The sequence below is a fragment of the Lontra canadensis genome, unplaced genomic scaffold, assembly GCF_010015895.1.
Source record: "Lontra canadensis isolate GAN:19392208 unplaced genomic scaffold, GSC_riverotter_1.0 scaffold192, whole genome shotgun sequence".
NCBI lineage: Eukaryota > Metazoa > Chordata > Mammalia > Carnivora > Mustelidae > Lontra > Lontra canadensis.
The window spans coordinates 431,594-453,394 of NW_022631186.1; the positions used below are offsets into that span (position 1 = coordinate 431,594).

Genomic DNA, 21,801 nt, shown 5'->3' on the forward strand with positions numbered 1-21,801 from the left:
ATCAAAGGTACAATCCATGAAGAAAATAATTGATAAGGTAGACTTCATTAAAATTAACTTCTCGGAAAGACAATGTCAAGAGAATGAGAAAATAAGTCACAGATTGGGAGGAAATATTTGCAAATTACATATCTGATAAAGGACTGTTATCCGAAATATAAAAAGTACTCTCAAAACATAAAAAGTATTCTTAAAACTCAACAGTAAGAAAATGAACAACCAAGTTTTTTAAAAAAGTGCCAAAGTTTAACAGAAACCTTATCAAAGAAAATACACAGATCTCAGAGTAAGACGGTAGCAGAATAGGAGGAGCTAGGCTCATGTTGTCCCATGAACACAACTAAATAACTATCAAATTATCCTAAATATCCCAGAAATTAACCTGACCACCAAAAGAAAAAAATTCACAACTAAAAGAAGAGAAGAGGCCACATTGAAGAAGGTAGGAAGTGTGGAGATGTGGTTTAGAGGAGAAATGGATCACAGGTGCTGTGGAGGGGAGGAAGTGCTAGTCATAGAGAAGGGCAAGAGAGAAAGAAGCACACAGGGAATGCACAAGGAGATCATTTCCCCAAAGCCACTGGCATAGAAAATGAGAGGGGCTGGATTTCATGAGTGTTTGCAACAAGTGGGACTTAAAGCCTGGAGTTATAAAGATCAACAGACTTGGCTGGGATAGAGCCCCAAGTGCACTGTGCTCCTCCTGGAGAGAAGGCAGGCAAACAACTATGGGCAGACAGTGTGGAAACAGCGATCTGAAGAGTACCTGGGGTACACAGTGGGGAGATTATTTATTCTTCTCAGAGCCATCCCTGAGAGGCAGCATTCATGGAGATACCTCTCCAGAAGCAAAGGAACTGGACATTTCCCTCTCCCAAAGATTTCCTTCTCCCACCACTCAGATTAAACACAGAACCACCTGCAGGAAACAACATAGCACTGACACTGGCTGCCAAAGTTGCTTTTAAGTCCCACCACCCCTGTGCTCTGACGGGATTAGCTTTCTCAGTCACACTTGCCCCAGTCCCAGTGAAGCAGGCCCCTCCCCCGGACTAGCAGAAACCCCTGCCCATATCACATCTCCCGACCAGAGAATTCTGCAGGAGCTCTGGTGGAGGTGGTGTCCAGTCTCATTTCATAAGCAGACCAGAGGACACCTAGTAAAAACTTGCCACATTCAGGCCAGGAACCAAACACTGCCCACAGCAGGCAAGGAGAACCTCTGCAGAGGACTGGCCTGAGGACAGAGCAGCCAAACACAATAGCAGAGCACATGGAGTGCACACCAGAGACACTTCCTAAAGCATCAGGCTCTGGGCATTAATGACCCCTTCCTCTTAAGACCATTACTTTCTGGGGCAGGAGACATAACTGCCTTTTTTAACACAAGGAAGAAGGCAAAGATTTAGACAAAATGCAAAGACAGAGGAGTTTACCCCAAATGAAAGAAGATTAGACTATGGCCAGAGATCTAACTGAAACAGATGTAAGTAATATGCCTGATAGAGAATTTAAAGCAACAATCATAAGGATACTCAGTGGCCTGGAGAAAAGAAAGAAAACATCAGGGAAACCTTTACCACATAGGTAAAAGAGTTAAAAAAGAACCAGAGATGAAGAGTACAATGAGATTGGAAACAGGCTTGATGCAATGAACAGCAGACTGAAAGTAGCAGAAGAATAACTTAGTGACCTGGAAAACAAAGTAATGAAGAGTAATGAAGTTGAACAAAAGAGAGAAAGAAGAATTATGCAACACAAGTATAGACTTAGGCAACCCAATGACTCCCTCAAATGTAATAACATTTGTGTTGTAGGAGTCTAAGAAGAAAAAGAGAGAAAAAGGGAAGAAAATTTATTTGAAGAAATAGTTGCTGAAAACTTCCCTAATCTGGGAAAGGGAGCAAATATTCAGATCCAGGAGGCAGGAAGAACTCTCATCAAAATCAACAAAAGGAGGCCAACACCAAGACATTGTAATTAAATTGGCAAAACACAGTGATAAAGAAAAAAATCTTAAAAGCATCAAGATAAAAGAAGGCCTTAACTTACAAGGAGAAACCCTGGGGCTAGCTGGGGATCTCTCAACAGAAACTTGGCAGGCTAGAAGAAAGTGGGATGATATATTCTAAATGCCCAGTGGGAAAAATATGCAGCCAAGAATACTCTACCCTCAGATATATACGCCTGAAACAAATTACACATTTTTTGTTAATTAAAAAAACCCCACTCTGTCCAGCAAAGCTATCATTTAAACTAGAAGAAATAAAGAGTTACCTGGATAAATAATAACTAAAGGAGTTCATGATCACTAAACCAGCCCTACAAGAAATATTAAAATGGAGACTTTGAGCACAAAGAAGAGACCAAAAGTAACAAAAACAAGAAAGTATCAGAGAAAATCTCAGGAAAAAAATGACAAAATGTGTAATAAAATGGCAATAAATACATATTTATCAATAATTACTGTGAATGTAAATGGACTAAACACTCCAGTCAAAAGATATAGGGTGGCTGTGTAATATTGCATTGTATATATGGGCCATATCTTCTTTATCAATTCATTTTTTGAAGGGCATCTTGGCTCTTTCCACAGTTTAGTGCTGGGTATTCAGGAGGGCACATATTACATGGAGCACTGGGTGTGGTACATAAACAATGAATCTTGGAACACTGAAAACAATAAAATTAAATTAAGATGTTTAAAAAAAGACTTAGGGTGTCAGAATGAACAATAATTTTAAAAAAGACCATCTGTATGCTGCCTACAAGAGATTCATTTTAGAGCTAAAGACACCTGCAGATTGAAAGTGAGAAGATGGAGAAACATTTATCTTACAAAGGGATATCAAAAGAAAGCTGGAGTAACACTACTTATATCAGACAAACTGGACTTTAAAACAAACACTGTAACAAGAGACAAAGTAGGGCACTGTGTAATCATAAAGAAAAAGATATATAGAGAGCATTTCATCCTAATATGGCAGAATATATATTCTTTTCAAGTGTAGATAGGACATTCTCCAGAAGAGAGCACAGGTTAGGTCACAAAACAGGCCTCAACAAATACAAAAAGATTAAAGTACCACACACCTTTTCTTTTTTTTTTTTAATTAATTTTTTATTTTTTAAATTTCAGTGTACCAGAATTCATTGTTTATGTACCACACCAAGTGCTCCATGCAATACGTGCCCTCCATAATACCCACCACCAGGCTCACCCAACCTCCCACCCCCTGCCCCTTCAAAACCCTCAGATTGTTTTTCAGAGTCCATAGTCTCTCATGGTTCGTCTCCCCCTCCAATTTCCCGCAACTCTTTTCTCTTCTCCAGCTCCCCATGTCTTCCATGTTATTTCTTATGCTCCACAAATAAGAGAAAACATATGATAATTGACTTTCTCTGCTTGAGTTATTTCACTCAGCATAATCTCTTCCAGTCCCATCCATGTTGATACAACAGTTGGGTATTCATCCTTTCTGATGGAGGCATAATACTCCATAGTGTATATGGATCACATCTTTCTTATCCATTCATCCATTAAAGGGCATCTTGGTTCTTTCCACAGTTTGGTGACTGTGGCCATTGCTGCTATGAACATTGGGGTACAGATGGCCCTTCTTTTCACTACATCTGTATCTTTGGGGTAAATACCCAGTAGTGCAATTGCAGGGTCATAGGGAAGTTCTATTTTTAATTTCTTGAGGAATCTCCACACTGTTTTCCAAAGTGGCTGCACCAACTTCCATTCCCACTAACAGTGTAAGAGGGTTCCCCTTTCTCCACATCCTCTCCAACACACGTTGTTTACAATCTTGTTAATTTTGGCCATTCAAACTGGTGTAAAGTGTTACCTCAATATGGTTTTGATTTGAATCTCCCTGATGGCTAGTGATGATGAACATTTTTTCATGTGTCTGTTAGCCATTTGCATGTCTTCTTTGGAGAAGTGTCTGTTCATGTCTTCTGCCCATTTTTTGACATGATTATCTGTTTTGTGTGTGTTGAGTTTGAGGAGTTCTTTACAGATCCTGGATATCAATCTTTTGTCTGAACTGTCATTTGCAAATATCTTCTCCCATTCCATGGATTGCCTCTTTGTTTTCTTGACTGTTTCCTTTGCTGTGCAGAAGCTTTTGATCTTGATGAAGTCCCAAAAGTTCATTTTCACTTTTGTTTCCTTTGCCTTTGGAGACATATCTTGAAAAAGTTGCTGTGGCTGATATGGAAGAGGTCACTGCCTATATTCTCCTCTATGATTCTGATGGATTCCTGCCTCAAGTTGAGGTCTATTATTCATTTCGAGTTTATCTTTGTGTATGGTGTAAGAGAATGGTCAAGTTTCATTCTTCTACATATAGCTGTCCAATTTTCCCAACACCATTTATTGAAGAGACTGTCTTTTTTCCACTGTATATTTTTTCCCGCTTTGTCAAATATTATTTGACCATAGAGTTGAGGGTCCATATCTGGGCTCTCTACTCTTTTCCCCTGGTCTGTGTGTTTGTTTTTATGCCAGTACCATGCTGTCTTGGTGATCACAGCTTTGTAGTAAAGCTTGAAATCTGACAATGTGATGCCACAGCTTTGTTTTTCTTTTTCAACATTTCCTTAGCAATTCAGGGTCTCTTCTGATTCCATACAAATTTTAGGATGTTTGTTCCAGCTCTTGAAAAATGCCAGTAGAATTTTGATCAGAATGGCACTGAAAGTGTAGATTGTTCTAGGCAGTATAGACATTTTAACAATGTTTATTCTTCGGATCCATGAGCATGGAATGGTCTTTCATCTTTTTGTGTCTTCTTCAATTACTTTCATGAGTGTTCTGTAGTTCCTCGACTACAGATCCTTTACCTCTTTGGTTAGGTTTATTCCCAGGTATCTTATGGTTCTTGGTGCTATAGTAAATGGAATCAATTCTCTAATTTCCCTTTCTGTATTTTCATTGTTAGTGTATAAGAAAGCCACTGATTTATGTACATTCACTTTGTATCCTGTCACATTGCTGAATTGTTGTATGAGTTCTAGTAGTTTGGGGGTGGAGTCTTTTTTGTTTTCCATATAAAGAATCATGTCATCTGCGAAGAGAGAGAGTTTGACTTCTTCATTGCCAATTTGGATACCTTTTATTTCTCTTTGTTGTCTGATTGCTGTTGCTAGGACTTCTAATACTATGCTGAACAAGAGTGGTGAGAGTGGGCATCCTTGTCGTGTTCCTGATCTCAACAGGAAGCCTGTGAGCTTTTTCCTATTGAGGATGATATTTGCTGTGGGTTTTTTATAGATAGATTTGATGAAGTTCAGGAATGTTCCCTCTATCCCTATACTTTGAAGCATTTTAATCAGGAAAGGATGCTGGATTTTGTCAAATGCTTTTTCTACCATGTGCCTTTTCTGATCAAATTGCTATGAAATCAGAAGAAAATCACGAGAAATAATTTGGAAAGACCACAAATACAGGGAGGTTAAACAACATGCTACTAAACAATAAATGTATCAACCAGGAGATAAAAGAAGAAATGAAAAAATATATTGAAACAAATGAAAATGAAAATACAATGGTCCAAAATCTTTGAGATGCAGCAAAATTGATCCTGAGAGGGCAGTGTATAGTAATACAGGCCTACCTCAATAAGCAAGAAAAATTTCAAAGCAACAACCTAACCTTACACCTAAAAGAGCTAGTGGAACATAAGGGATAGCATGGAGGGCATTAGGAGAAGGAAGGGAAAAATAAGTGGGGGGGGATTGGAGGGGAGATGAACCATGAGAGACTGGACTCTGAGAACAAACCGAGGGTTTTAGAGGGGAGGGGTGGGGGATGGGTTGGGCCAGTGATGGGTGTTAAAGAGGACATGAATTGCATGGAGCACTGGGTGCTATATGTAAACAATGAATCTTGGAACACTACATCAAAAATTAATGACATACTGTACAGTGACTAACATAACATAAAAAAAAAACAGGTAAAGCCCAAAGGCAGCAAAAGGAAGGAAATAATAATGATTACAGCAGAAATAAATGATATAGAAACTAAGAAAACAATAGAACAGACCAATGAAACCAGGAGCTGGTTCTTTGAAAAAATTAATAGAAATTAATAAAATTGATAAGATTCTAGCCAGACCTATCAAAAAGACAGGAAAAAGAACCCAAATTAATAAAATTACAAATTAGAGGAGAAAGAACAACCAACACTACAGAAATCCAAACAATTATAAGAGAATATTATGAAAAACTAATTAGAGAAACAAATTAGAGAAACTGGAAGAAATGGATACATTCCTAGAAACATATAAACTACCAAAAGTGAAAGAGGAAGAAATAGAAAACTTGAACAGACTGATAACCTGCAAAGAAACTGAATCAGTCATCAAAAACTCCCAGCATATGGAAGTCCAGGACCAGACAGCTTCATGTGTGAATTCTACTACTTAAAGAAGAGTTAATACCTATTCTTCTCAAACTATTCTAAAAAATAGAAAAGGAAAGAAAATTTCCAAATTCATTCTATGAAGCCAGCATAGAATACTGGCTGATACCCTGATACCAAAACCAGATAAACAGATCACTAAAAAGAGAGAACTACAGGTCAATATCCCTGATGAATGCAGATGCAAAAATTCTTAATAAAATACTGGCAAACTGAATCCAACAATATAGTAAAAGAATCATCCACCACAATCAAGTGGGACATATTCTTGGGTTGCAAGAGTAGCTCAATATATGCAAATCAATGTGATACACTACATTTATAAAAGAAATTAATAATAATAATATTAATAAGAAAAATAGAAAATAAAAGAACCATGTGATCATTTCAATAGATACAGAAAAGGCATTAGATAAAGTACAACATTCATTCTTGATAAAAATCCTCAACAAAGTAGGTTTAGAGGGAACATATCTCAACATAATAAAGGCCATATATGAAAAGCCCAAAGGTAACATAATACTCAATGGGGAAAACCTGAAAGTTTTTCCTCTATGGTCAGGAAGAAGACGGGGATATCCACTCTCACCTCTCTTATTTAACATAGAACTGGAAGTCCTAGCCACAGCAATCAGACAACAAAAAGAAATAAAAGGCCTCCAAATTGGCAAGGAGGAAGTAAAACTTTCACCATCTCCACATGACATGAATCTATATATAGAAAACACAAAAAGACTCTACCAAAAAAACCCCTGCTAGAACTGATAAATGAACTCAGTAAAGTCACAGGACACAAAATCAATGTACAGAAATCTGTTACATTTCTATACATCAATAATAAAGTAGCAGAAATTGAAATAAAGAAATCTCTGCAAGGACACCCGGGTGGCTCAGTCAGTTAAACCTGTGCCTTCAGCTCAGGTCATGATCTCAGGGTCCTGGGATTGGGTCCTGTGTTGGGGTCCTTGATCCACAGGGAGTCTTTCTCCCTCTCTCCCTGCTTGTGCTCACTCTCTATCTCTCTCTTTAACAAATAAAATCTTTAAAAAAAAAACCAATGCTATTTACAATTCACCAGAAACAATTAGACACATGGGAATAAACCAAACCAAATAGGTAAAAGACTTGTACTCTGTAAACTATAAAACACCAATGAAAGAAATGGAAAAGGACGCCAAGAAATGGAAAGCCGTTCCATGCTCATGGATTGGAAGAAAAAAATGCTGTTAAAATTTTTATCCTACCCAAAACAATGTACACATTAATGCAGTTCCTATCAAAATAGCCCCAGCATTTTTCACAGAGCTAGAACAAATAATCCTAAAATTTGCATGGAACTACAAAAGACCCTGAATAGCCAAAGCAATCTTGAAAAAGAAAAGTGACACTGGGGCATCACAATTTTGGACCTCACATTATATCACAAAGCTGTAGTGATAAAAACAGTGTGGTACTAGCACAAAAACAGACACATAAATGAATAGAATGGAATAGAAAACCCAGAAACGAACCCTCAACTATATGGTCAAAAGACAAAAATGGTGTTGGGGAAACTGGACAGTAACATGCGAAAGGATGAAACTGGACCACTTTGTTACACCATACCAAAAAATAAATTCAAAATGGATTAAAGACCTAAATGTAAGGGGTATCTGGGTGGCTCAGTCAGCTAAGCATCTACTCTTGATTTTGGCTCAGGTCATGTTCTCAAGCCCTGTATCTGGCTCCACACTGGGCATGGAGCCTGCTTAAGATTCTCCCTCTCCCTTTCCTTCTGCTGCCCTCCTCTCTAAAATAAAGACCTATATATGAGAGAGAGAGGCAAACCAAGAAACTGACCCTTACCTATAGAGTTACAAGATGGCTAAAAGAGGATGTAGGGGTGCCTGGGTGGTTCAGTTGGTTAAGCATCTGTCTTTGGCTCAGGCCTTCATCCTAGGGTCCTGGGATCAAGCCCTGTGTTGGGGGTCCCTACTCAGCAGGGAGCCTGCTTCTCCCTCTCCTGCTCCCCCTGCTTGTGCACACTCTCTCTCTCTCGCTTTCTCTCTCTCTGTCAAATAAATAAAATCTTAAAAAAAAAAAGTGTGGTGGGGAGATGGGTTAAATAGGTGATGGGCATTAAGGAGTGAACTTGTGATAAGCACCAGATATTGTATGGTATTGTTGAATCAGCATATTGTGTAACTGGAACTAATATTACACTGTATATTAACTAACTGGAATTTAAATAGAAACTTAAGAGAAAATACACAGATGAGAAATAACCATATAAAGAGGTACTCAACTTCATATGTCATCAAGGAAATGCAAATGAAAATAACAATGACCAAATTATGGAAAGAGCCCAGGTGTATGTATGTATGTACGTATGTACATGTGTACACCACATCTTCTTTAGTCATTTATCTGTCGGTGGACATTGACTATATATATATATATATATATTACTCATCCATCAAAAAGATGATATCTTGCCATTTGCAATGAAATTGATGTAACTAGAGGGCATTATGCTAAGCAAAAGAAGTCAGGCAGAGACAGACAAATACAATATAATTTCACTTGTATGTGGAATTTAAGAAATGAAACAGATGAACATAGGGGAAAAAAAGAAAAATAAAATAAGATGAAAACAGAGAGATAGGCAAACCATAAGAGACTCTTAACTATAGGGAACAAAGTGAGGATTTCTGGAGGGGAAGTGGGTGGGGGGATGGGGTAACTGGGAGATTGACATTAAGGAGGGCACTTGAAGAAATGGGCACTGGGTGTTGTATGCAAGTGATGAATCACTGAATTCTACCTCTGAAACCAATAATACAGTATATGTTAATTAAATTGAATTTAAATTTAAAATATTTTTAAAAATAAAGAACAATGACATACTACTACATACCTATCAGAATGGCCAAAGTCTGGAACACTGACAATACCAAATGCCAGAAGGATGTGGAGCAACAAGAACTCTCACTCATTGCCAGTGGGAATGTAAAATGTTGCAGCCACTTTGCAAGACGCTTTGGCAGTTTCTCACAAAATTAAACATGATCTAGCAATTGATCTCCTTAGTATTTAACCAAATATGTCAAAAATATATGTCCACACAAAAATTTGCACACAATGTTTATAGCAGCTTTATTTGTAATTGCCAAAATGCAGAAGCAGTCAAGATGTCCTTCAGTTCAGTAGTTGAGTTGATAAATAAACTGGGGTACATTCAGACAATGGAGTATTATTCACTGCTAAAAAGAAATGAGCTATTAAGCCATGAAAAGGCATGGAAAAAACTTAAATGCATATTACTAAGTGAAGGAAGTGAATATGAAAAGACTACAAACCGTATGACTCCAGCTATGTAACATTCTGGAAAAGGCAAAACTATGAAGGCAGTAAAAAGATCAGTGGTTGTTGGATGTTGGAAGGGTGAGGAGGGATGAATAGGTGGAGCACAGGATTTTTAGGGCAGTGAAAATATTCTGTATGATACCATAATGACAGATACATGTCATTAACTAAAAAAGATGCTATATCAAAAAAATTTAAACTTTCTTTGACTGTACAAAAGTTACCTTCAAGCCCAGTCATCAGTTTTCATCGTATTGTAGATATTCAGAAGGACCAAATAATCATGAGTTCTAGTTGATTAAATGTCAGCAAGATGATTTAGTGAATGTAGTATTTTCCTCTTTGACAATACACTAGAACTATTTTTTGGGAGAATCCTTTCAGAATAAAAATTCATACATCATAAATGAAATCTCCCACTGACACTTTCTGCTTCCCTGCCCTCTTTCCTTTTTTAATAACATCATATCTATTGGGGCGCCTGGGTGGCTCAGTGGGTTAAAGCCTCTGCCTTCAGCTCAGGTCATGATCCCAGGGTCCTGGGATTGAGCCCCACATTGGGCTCTCTGCTCAGCGGGGAGCCTGCTTCCTCCTCTCTCTCTCTGCCTACTTGTGATTTCCATCTGTCTAATAAAAACAAACAAAAAACATCATATTTATTGAGGTATAATTTACATATGGTAATATTCACCCTTTTTATATGCTCAGTCTTATGAATTTTGACAAAAGAATATCATACTAGAGTTAAAATATGTAACATTTCATCACTCCAGAAAGTTCCCTCATGCTCCCCTGTAATGAATCTTCTCCCCATCCCCATACTTCCTCCAGGTACTCACTGATCTATTTTGTCCTCATAGTTTTGCCTTTTCCAGAATTTTATATAAATAAAACCATTTGTGTCTGGCTTATTTCACTTCATGTAATGACTTTGTGAATTGTTGAAGTTTTTGCTGGTATCAATAGTTCATTCCCATTTATTGCAGAGTTGTAACCCATTGTATTAATGTATACCCACTTATCCATTTACTGGTTGAAGTACATTTTGAGCTATTGCCAAGTTCCCCCCTTTCCTATTTATTAAATCACTGAAACAAAATAGCATATTAAAACATTTAAATCAGGGCGCCTGGGTGGCTCAGTGGGCTAAAGCCTCTGCCTTTGGCTCAGGTCATGATCCCAAGGTCCTGGGGTGGAGCCCCGCACCCGGGCTCTCTGCTTGCTGGGGAGCCTGCTTCCTTCTCTCTCTCTGCCTGCCTCTCCGCCTACTCGTGATCTCTCCCTGTCAAATAAATAAATAAAATCTTAAAAAAAAATTTAAATCACAAAACAAAATGGCCAATGTATAGAAGAATATTAAGAAAACAAATGTCCTCATCATGAAAAAGTACACAAAAGTGAAATCTTAATTCTATTGTTGAATTTGGGATGCATAGCTATGAAGAAGTTTTATAGTCATCATCTAGGTAACATCTTTATGTTAAAATAAAATTATGTTAGCTTTAATAAGAGGAGATTACAAATTTCACTATTGGTCAAAACTCACCCAAATAACAGGATTAGATATACATCTTTCATCTTATGAAACTTACCCTAACCTTTAACCCCAGACTTCAGTGATGATATTATTAACTTAAAATAAAATATTCTATGACAAATCACATCCCACTATTCTTTCAGTGTACCTACTGAATGGACTTAAGTTATTTTTAAGGATCTTCCAAATATCATCTTCACTGATATTAGAAAATAGAATTTCATTATGCACATTTACAATTGCCTTGATGCTACCTCTAGGACACTGTTCTTCAGTTATTGTCAAGTTTTGGCAGTTATAAAAAAAGGCTGCTGAGTAATATTCCATTGTACATATATGTTATATCTTCTTTATCCATTCATCGCTCAATGGATATTCGGGCTCTCTCCATTTTTTGGCTATTGTAGATAATGCTGCCATAAACATTAGGGTGCATGTGTCCCTTTGAATTTGTATTTTTGTGTCCTTTGGGTAAATACCTAATAGTGCAATTGATGGATATTAGGGTAGATATATTTTTAACTTTTTGAGGAAATTCCATACTGTTCTCCAGAGTGGCTGCTCCAGTTTACATTCCCATCAACAGTGCAAAAATATTCCCCTTTCTCTGCATCCTTGCCAACACCTGTTGTGTCTTGTGTTGCTAATTTTAGCCATCCTGACAGGTGTGAGATGGTGTCTTATTGTGGTTTTGATTTGTATTTCCCTGCTGAGTGATGTTGAGCAGTTTTTCATGTCTGTTAGCCATCTGGATGTCTTTTTTTAATGACAGAGAACAAACTGAGGGTTGACAGAGGGAGGTGGGTTGGGATGGGCTAGATGGGTACTGAGTATTAAGGAGGGCACACGTTATGATGAGCACCGGGTATTGTATGTAATGATGAATTATGAATTCTATTCCAGAAGCCAGTATTTCACTGTATGTTAACTACCTAAATTTAAATAAAATTTTAAAAAAAGAACAAAAGCAAAACAACAACAACAACAACAAAAGCTGCTATGAACATCTAGGTATAGGTTTTTGTGTAACATAAGTTTTCATTTATCTTTAGTAAATACCTAGGAGTGGGATTTCAAGATCATGTGGTAATTCTACATTGAACTTTATAAGAATCTGCCAAACTGTTTTCTAAAGTAGATATACCATTTTGTATTCCCACCAGCAGTGTATGACATTTCCAGTTCCTCTGCATCCTCTTCAGTAGTAGGCATTGCAATTTCTTAAAAACCTTTTTAGTGGGTATGTAGGGTTATCTCACTGTGGCTTTAATATGCAGTTCTTGAATGCTATTGAGCATATTTTCATATGCTTAATTGTCATTCGTAGTGTGTGTGTGTGTGTGTGTGTGTGTGTAATGTCTGTTCAAATCTTTCGCCCATGTTTTAAACTGGATTGCTTGCTTTATTCTTACTGAGTTATGAGAGTCAACATACTAACACTTGTGTTAGTTATGACTTACTGAGTTATGAGAGTCAACATACTAACACTTGTGTTCTGGATACTAGTCTCTTTTATCAGATATGTGCATGTTTTAAATATTTTTCCCACCCTGCGGCTTGCTTTTTTGCTCTGACAACGGTATTTTATGAAAGGGAGAAATTTTAAATTTTGATTAAGTCTAATGTATCAATGTTTTTCTTTTATGAATCATCCTTTTTGTTAATTTCTGTGAAATCTTTGCCTACCTAAAGGTCAGAAAGATTTTTCATCTATACCTTTTTCAGTAAGTTTTTTAGTTTTAAGTTTTACATTTAAGCCTATGATCCATTTGCATTGATTTTTGTATATAGTGTGGCTATTGGTATTTATAAAGCTCTCTTAAATATGATTACATCTGATTATTATTTAAAAGAAAATTTAGAGGAAGTCACATCAGGAATTTTAATCCCCATTTTACAGATAAGAAAACAGGATTAGAGAAGCGCTGTGTGACTTGCTCAAGGTCCCATGGCTGATAAGAGGTGAAATTGTATGGTAAGAGGTAAAATTGTGATGAGGAAGTTCAGGTTTCCTGCTGTGCCAAGCTAGTACTCTTGAAGCCAGGCAGCTGGGGCTCAAGTTGGTTCCCAGCAAAGCCGAGATTCCCAGTGGGGATCTGAGCAACCTTTTAGACGCTGAGATAAGAGGCACAGATGGTGGACTAGCCTTGACCCAATTCAGACTGCCCTCCTCTGACCAACTTGGGGTTCCACAATTGAAGAGAGCCAGAAGCTGGCCTGGTACCTTGCTCAGGTGATACTCAGTGAATGCTTTTTGATGATATGGAGACTTGGAACGTGTTCAGAGGAGAGCTCCGAAAGTAATTACTGAATTAGAAATTAAAGCTGAGAAAAAAAAAGTTAAGGAAACTAATATTATTTTGCCTAGAAAAGAGGCCTAATAAGAAACTTGATAACAGCTTTCAAAGAAAAAAAAATTGAGCTTTCTTTCTGAGGGGTAAACAAAGGGAAATGGGCTGGAAGAATCTCAGTAAAAGGGTAAATCTCTTTCTCCCTGGTGAAGATTGTTATTGGACACTTAAGAACTTTTTTTTTTAATTAGAGAGAGAAAGAGCGCACAAACAGGTAGAGGAGCAGGCAGAGGGAGAGGGAAAAGCAGGCTCCCCACTGAGCAAGGAGCCTGACATGGAGCTGGATCCCAGGACCATGACCCAAGCCGGAGGCAGCTGCTTAATCAACTGAGCTACACAGGCATCCCACTTAAGAACTTTTATAAACAGAAAAACTCTTCTTATTTTAGTTTAGAGTCCGGGATTTGCCAAACATAGGCCCTGATGAAGGATTTCAGCATGAGGGTTGCATGACCTCTTGTGAAGTGTCCATAGAAATCTCTGCGTGGCTCCTAAATCTGCCTTGTGTCCTCATACAATTCTGGGAGTCCTTTTGTCTGTGGACTTCCCTACTCTTTAGTCTTTATATCTTTACAGGACTGTTCCAATGGCCAACACAAGCTTTACACTAGCTCCTGAAGGCTTAATTAACTCCCGTGCTCCTTGGCTCTGAAGCCAGGTAGAACATGCTTAAGACTATAAATCTGGCTTAGCATGCCTGGAAGGGCCCAAAGTGTTGGCTAGTCCAAATCTGACCCCGATTCTTGAATCCCCTGTTTTATATCTAGCATCTGCTTGCACACCTTCAATTATGGAAAGCTTCATTCATCCAAATAGAAGACATAATACAGTGAACTTTGGACTAGGAATAAGAAGAGTTGGGTTTGAGTCCCAGCTCTGCCACTAACTTGCTGTGTGATCTTTGGTAAGTCCCTTCACATTTCTGGACCTGTTTCTTTATGAGTAAAACGATAGTGGAGGAATCTCTTTGTTTTAGTTTATGTTGGTTTAACTGCTGTAACGAAGGGCCCTTAAAAATTCAGTGACTTAAAGGACAAGAAGCTTGAAAGACTCCTAATTATTGGAAACAAAGTGAGGGTTGCTGGAGGGGAGGTGGGTAGGGGCGTGGGGTAACTGGGTGATGGGCATTAAGGAAGGCACTTTATGCAACAAGCGCTGGGCATTATATGCAACTGATGAATCACTAAACTCTACCTCTGAAACTAATAATACACTATGTGTTAGCTAGATGAATTTAAATTAAAAAAAAGAAATTTATTTTTTATGCAGTGTTCAGGGAAGGGGTTCCAGATTGGAGAGTGAAATTTGCTTCATGTAGTTACCTAGGGGCCCAGACAGAACTGATGGTAGTTCTACCAGTCTTAATACATGGCTTGCAAGGTCACTTATAGTTGTAGCTCACAGGAAAGCAGAAATCTCATGGGAGTTTCTTATGGTCCTGGCCTGGAAGTGGTGTGTATTACTTTAACACACATACTATTGGTCAGAATTCAGTCATATGGTCATACCAAACAGCCAAAGTAGCTGAGAAATGTTGTATACCCATGTGGTGAGTAGCTAGAAGATCCCATCATAGACTTGATCTCTAAAGGTTCCCTACCCCAGCTCTGTAGTTCTAGGTGTGCTTATTAACTAAACTACTGGTTCTCACATTGCTCCGCTACAAGTACTATGGAAGCCACCTAACCTCTCTGACCATTAGGGACTAGCAGGATGACAGTGAGGCCAATGCAATGTCCCCTGTGAAAGGCCAGAGAAGAAGAACTGAGATACCAACTGTATCACATTAAGCTAAGTTGTCTTTGTGCTTCTTTTCTCTGCAGCATGGGTAGGAGCACTCTCAATGGGCATGATCTTCTTCTGTTCTCCCATTGTGAGTATATTCACTGATCGTTTGGGCTGCCGAATCACAGCAACTGCAGGGGCTGCTGTCGCTTTCATAGGCCTCCATACCAGCTCCTTTACCAGGTAAGGCTAGGAGTTGCTGGCCATTTGCTCAAGGCTGAAGGTTGGCTTCATTGAACATCATCTAGGGACACTTCCCATTGCAGAATCCACTGTGGCCCTGTCCATGTAGGGTCCTCAAAAACCCTGCTCCTGAGAACCATTGTCCAATGAGATTCATCTAAGTAGGGTTTCCAGGACACATTGGTATACAATATCCCCAAAGAGGACTGAAGAGTTCCAAAGTGGTGGGAGAAGGCTAAACTTGGAAGTCCATAAAGCTGGGCCTAACTCCAGTTTTGGACAGTAAATGGCTATGGCCAATGATGAGTACCATTCCCCTATTTGGGCCCAAGTTCCTATATCTATAACATGAGGGGATTAGACTAGATGGTCTTTTCAGTTCTCTTCCAGCTCTGCCATTCTATTCCCCTTCAATATGCCACACAACTCATGACCTCGCTTGCCTTCCTAGGAATGAGCTTCTGGAGTGAATCCATGTGAAACACCTACCTTACAGGATTCCTGAGGGAATCTTACATTGAAAAAAGAAGTCAGCTGGCCAGAAGGCCATTTAGCATTTCTGGCTCCTTTCCAGATATTTCTGGCTGCCAATGTATGGATAATTTGGGAAAGAAAAAAAAATCATGTCTTGGGAATGAGAAGGGATGTTTAGCAGCATCCCTCACTGGGGCTCCAGACCTGGCACCCAGCTACCCAGCTAGGCCTAGGCTAACCTCAAACTCTGGTCCAGTTGGTCCTACTGTCAAAACTTGGTAGTTTCAGGCAAGAAGCAGGTTATAAATTCATTCTCTGGTTTCTTTCTGCCAACACTGAAGTATGTCTGCAGTATGTCTGCAGAGAAAAAGAGATATAAAAACCCTCCACCGTGGCCTGAGGAAGATGAAGAAGTCTGTTGACTTTCTGCTAAAGACACTTTGGAAGTTATTATACCTCCCACTTCCAATCTGCCTGGGCTGGTGTATGAGAATGTTGGCCTAGAGACATGGCTAACTTGTCAGGGACTTGCTTTCTGATCTTGGCTCACCAGAGAAGGACTATGTTATACTCTCTAGGCTTATGTTTCCACTAACAGTGGAGAATGATAACTGGGTTCTGCCACAATTGGGCCCTGTGAGAGGGAGCCAGCTTTCTTTATGACTTGAGTATTTCTGGCTACCCAGCCTACCCTCCAGCAGAGCTTGGATATGGCCTACAATGAGTTATTGGCTTGGTCCCATCCAACTGGGACAGTGGAGGGGAAAACCATGCCCTGCTTGGAATGTGCTCAACTTTCCTATGGCAGCAACCCCTCTCAGGATCCCTTTCAGGATCCCTTTGGTGGTTGGCCTCATTTGCTCTAACCAAGCTGGTGACTGGTCCCTTAAGGGAAGGAGCTAGGCCTCAAAAGTGGATCCAGTCTCAGCACTACATAGCAGAGCTCTGTTTTTTAATGCTGAGCAGAGCAAAGTATAAACAAATTAGCAACATACGGATTCCATTTCTCTTCCAGTACACATCAGCTCAGTTACAGAAGGGGAAGGAGCTCAGATGTATTTTTTTCTGGCACTCTTCTTTAGGCACAATGGAGTAGGTGTTCTGTTCTCCAGCCCCTAAACCCTTCCCTATCCCTTTTGCCTTTTCTGTAAGGACATCTTTAGAGCCAAGAAACTTTCAGGATGGCTTCATGTCCAGTGAAAAAATGGTTCTGCTTGTGGCTAGAGCTATAAGTCATCCTTTTTGTTGTCTGAATCAGGGGTCTGAGTTCCTTTAGATGGCATGAGATGGAACAGAATGTAGGCAGGGCTGAGGAAGCCATGGCAAGCAAATGCAGGGACTTCCTGTCTTGAGGCCCCACCAGAAATAATCTACCACACAGCACCCTGAATTAAATCTCATGCTTTGCCCCCACGAGACCTCTCCTTGAAGGTCTCCCTTAGACCTTCCTAACTCCTCTCCCTAGACAAGGTCCCCAGACCAGGCCAATCTCAAAAAATCTGACAGAAGAGGAGCAGTGGCTTAATTATGTGATCTAAATGGAGGCAACCCTTTTAAAACTAAAGCTTTTGCTCATATCCAGTGACTGTAAGCAGATGAAAAGCAATCTTGTCATTTGCAACAATACTGACTGAGCTAGAAAGTATTATGCTAAGTGAAATAAGTCAGTCAGAGAAAGAAAAATACCATATGAGTTCAGTCATATGTCAAATTTAAGAAACAAAATGGATAAATATGGGGGGGGGGAGAGGCAAATCATAAAACAGACTCTTAACTATAGAGAATAAACTGATCATTACCAGAGAAGTGGGTTGGGGGATTGGTTAAATGAGTGATGGGGATTAAGGAGTATGCTTGCTGGGATGAGCACCAGGTGTTGTATGGCAATGTTGAATCACTATATTGTACACCTGTAACTAATATTACACGGTATGTTAACTAACTGGAATTTAAATAAACACTTAAATAAAAATAAAGAAAAGGTGACATAGTTGTCTTAGAATCATGAGTGCTAACACCACATCATCTCTATAGCAGAGGCCTAATCCTTTGCTGTATGACTACTGGGTCCATCTATGGAGAGCAACTGCCTGACCATGGAGTGTATTAGTTAATTAAGTGGTCAGATAAGAACTATTGCAAAATACATGGAGGGTTCAAAAAGAAAACAAAATTCTTCACTAGGTTGTGCCAATATTGTCTAAGGGCAGATGGCTGGCCAAGCTGACCTTCCCATGGCCTTTTCTCTTTTGACACTTTGCCTCCTGTTACAGAGGCTTATGGCCACAGAAGAACTTAAGAGTTTTAAGCCAGAACCTGTCTTACTTTGCCAGGCCCACAATTTCTTTGAGGCTCCACTTCCCATCAAGCAGCCAGGATACTCTGGGAGGCTAAGCCATACCATGTCCAGCAACAGGAACTAGGCTCTGGGAAGTTAAAGGGAATCCTTTCTTCAGATCCCCAGGGAGATCATCTAAGATCTGGAGGAAAGGGGTATCCAGACCTTGGATAGGGCTGGGGATGAGGTTTCTCGGGAAACTACCAGCCATTTTCTGAAATATGAATGGCCCTGAGCATAGAGAAAGATAGTAGAGTTCCATTGAGGATCTTGACCTTCAAAGATCATTGCTCCTTGCAGACCTTTGTTATTACTTGGGATAAAGCTTTGGCTACCAGCCTACCCATGGTGTCTAGGTGAGCAGTAGGGTGAAACTTTTCTAAGACCCTGACGTACTCCTTGTAGCCTCTTCTCTAGCCATTGCATAGGTTGGTTCTGGCATTCTTTTGAACAATTCTCTTTGATGGGGTACTATGATTCAAACTAGTGTCATGCAGAACTAGAGTCAAGTGCAAGCTTTGTTGATCCCCAGCTATGCTACATTGGGTAAATTACTTCTCTGAGTTTCTGTTCCCTCCTCTGCAAAATAGGGATAAGAAAGTCCTTTTCTTTGTCTGTTCTGAGGGTCAGTGGTAAGTGGGGATGTGGGTTGATGGTGGGGTTATGCAGGTCTCAGGAGGGTGATGGGAGAGGGCAGATGGATTGCTGGTCAGGCTGCTGAGAATAGCTCTTGGTGTTTCTCCCACAGCTCACTAAGCCTGCGTTATTTCACCTATGGGATTCTCTTTGGTTGTGGCTGTTCCTTCGCCTTTCAGCCATCTCTCGTCATCCTGGGCCACTACTTCCAACGCCGTCTGGGTCTGGCCAATGGTGTGGTGTCTGCTGGGAGTAGCGTCTTCTCCATATCATTTCCTCTTCTCATCAAAACACTGGGGGCTAAGATCAAGCTCGCCCAAACCTTCCAGGTGCTGAGTACCTTCATGTTTATTCTTACACTGCTTTCGCTCACCTACCGGCCACTCCTACCCAGTTCCCAGGACACCCCAAACAAGAGAGGTGTCCGCACCCTGTGCCAACGCATTCTGTCTCAGCTTAGAAAGTATTTCAACATGCGAGTATTCCGCCAGCGTACTTACCGCATCTGGGCCTTCGGGATTGCTGCTGCTGCCCTTGGTTACTTCGTTCCTTATGTACACCTGGTAAGGAATACTAGGGTGGACCCACCTTGCCTCCAAGAAGCTGCCTTTAGCCTTCCTGAGGTCCAGAGGGTAGGGATGGAGACTATGAAAGGGCAGAGCTGGACATTTGGCAAAAGAGACCAAACAGTATTTGAAGATATCCAGAACGGGAAAGAACAGACTGAGGGAAGACCTCAATGGGAAAAGGGTAGAGTCCCTTAGGAGAAAGCCCATGCTTTATCAATAGGGCTTCCCCAAGCTGATAAATCTAGATAGATTTTCAGGAGAAGATAAGCATCATTGGGATGGAAGACTGGCCTAAATGACCCAAGGATAGGGTTTCCTAAGAGTGTGTTCTATGGAATTCTGGTCTTTGTGGTCAAATGATTTGTTCAGGAAACAACATATAATCAATCTTTCTAGCTTCATATTGTTGCAATCTTTTAAAGGTACCAAAAATCCAGCAGTAAAAGAAATTCATTTAGCTTTGTTTAACCATTCTCAACCCAAATTCTACTGCCACAGAACTGTCCGTTGTAGTTCCAGTAATTATCTTCCATAGACCTCATGTTTCTTAAAACACACTTCTGGAAGCATTATGTGAGTTGGTGGATCTTCTCCCCTGGTGACCCGCTGTTACCTCAGGCTATCAGTTCTGGGTCAGGGAATGGGGAGGTTTGTGGGGAGCCCTTGAATTTTCTTAGTTGTTAAGGCTGTATGTAGTCTGTCCTGCCAGGATTTGTAAAAGGCTTGGAGATACCCACTCCCCTCAGCTATTGCTCAGAAGCCCGGAATCCGAAGAACCAAAGCATATGAAGCCTTTTAAGTAATTAGAAGCAGCCAGAAAGCTCATTCTGGAGCTATGGCTAAAAAGGAGGGGGTTGTAGGGGAGGGAGCTCTTGCCATGGTTCAGGAAAGTAAGCCGTAGAGGGTTTTGGAAATGTAAACAGTTAACTGGTCAACTCCTTTTCTTCCTCCTGTTCCTGGGGGTCCTGGTGCTCTGCTTTTCAGATGAAATATGTCGAGGAGGAGTTCTTGGAAATCAAGCAGACCTGGGTGCTCTTGGTGTGTATTGGGGCTACCTCAGGCCTTGGGCGTCTTGTGTCAGGCCGTGTCAGTGACTCCATTCCTGGACTTAAGAAGATCTACTTGCAGGTGAGTGTGACCACCCTTCCCTGACCCTAGTGGTATGGGGGAGGAACAGCCTACCACAGATGCTTGGTAACCCCCAGCCTTTGGGATAGACTGGTAGGTTGTGTCATTACTATGCCCTGGGCCCCGGCTTTGACATGAGCTTGTTCTTCAACATGAGAAAGTCAATCAAATTCTCTGAGCCTCAGTTTCCCTTGCTTTCAACTGAAGACAGTCATCCTTGTTCTTCCTCCTTCATCAAGATGGACTGAGGATCCAGTGACAGCAGTGTGTAAATGGAACCTCTAAGAACACTTTCAAAGAAAGCATTTATTAATAATGGCTCTTTCATCCAAAATAGGGACACTGAGGCCAGGAGTTAGGTGTTGCCTACATTGAGGTCTTATCTCCTTGCTCCCCTATACTCACTTGGAAGGCCTTGGGCATCTGTAGTATTCTGTGTCCAAGTGTTTCTTTAAGTCCAGGTCAAGTCATTCACTTCTTATATACTTCCATAGCTACTTGTACCAGGCATTGGCTCTAAAATTCTAGCTTCCTGATGGACACCAAAAAATGTGCCAGAAAATACAACCTTACTTCCCCTCTATGGGCCTCACTTTCCTCATTTGTGCAATAAGAATCAATAAAGCCCAGTTCCTGCTTTTCCTATCTCACTTCACAGGTGAGGATCAAAATGCCTCATATTGTGGGCAGTAGCCACCTGGATGCTAGAAATGCCACTTTCTGTGTGAACTATGCTCTGGTCTGGCTTGAGACTACTGTTCAAATTGTCTGTCTTTGTCTACCTGGCAGCAGTATTGCCTTTCTGACCTTGTTCATGCTTTTTGCTCCTGAAGCTGGATTTACCAGAAGGCACATGAATGTAGAAGAACACTGGGAAGGGAAACAGCAGCCCCTCAAAACATGTGGTCACAAATAATCCATTAAAAAGTTGGTTGAGTTCTGACTCTTCTGGTAAAGCCCTACAAGCACTTCCAAGAGGCCCTGATAGGGGCACTGACATAGTAGGGATTTCTCTGTCTTCT

General features: G+C 40.2%; 1 protein-coding gene across 1 annotated transcript in view; it reads left to right on the forward strand.

Moving 5' to 3' along the window:
• SLC16A2 (solute carrier family 16 member 2) overlaps positions 1-21,801 on the forward strand; it is a 100,931-nt gene that overhangs the window by 72,004 nt on the left and 7,126 nt on the right. The window contains exons 2-4 of the mRNA XM_032847720.1: positions 15,490-15,634; positions 19,195-19,645; positions 20,636-20,779. Of these exons, the coding sequence (XP_032703611.1) occupies positions 15,490-15,634; positions 19,195-19,645; positions 20,636-20,779 (740 nt within the window). The remainder of the gene's footprint in view (positions 1-15,489; positions 15,635-19,194; positions 19,646-20,635; positions 20,780-21,801) is intronic.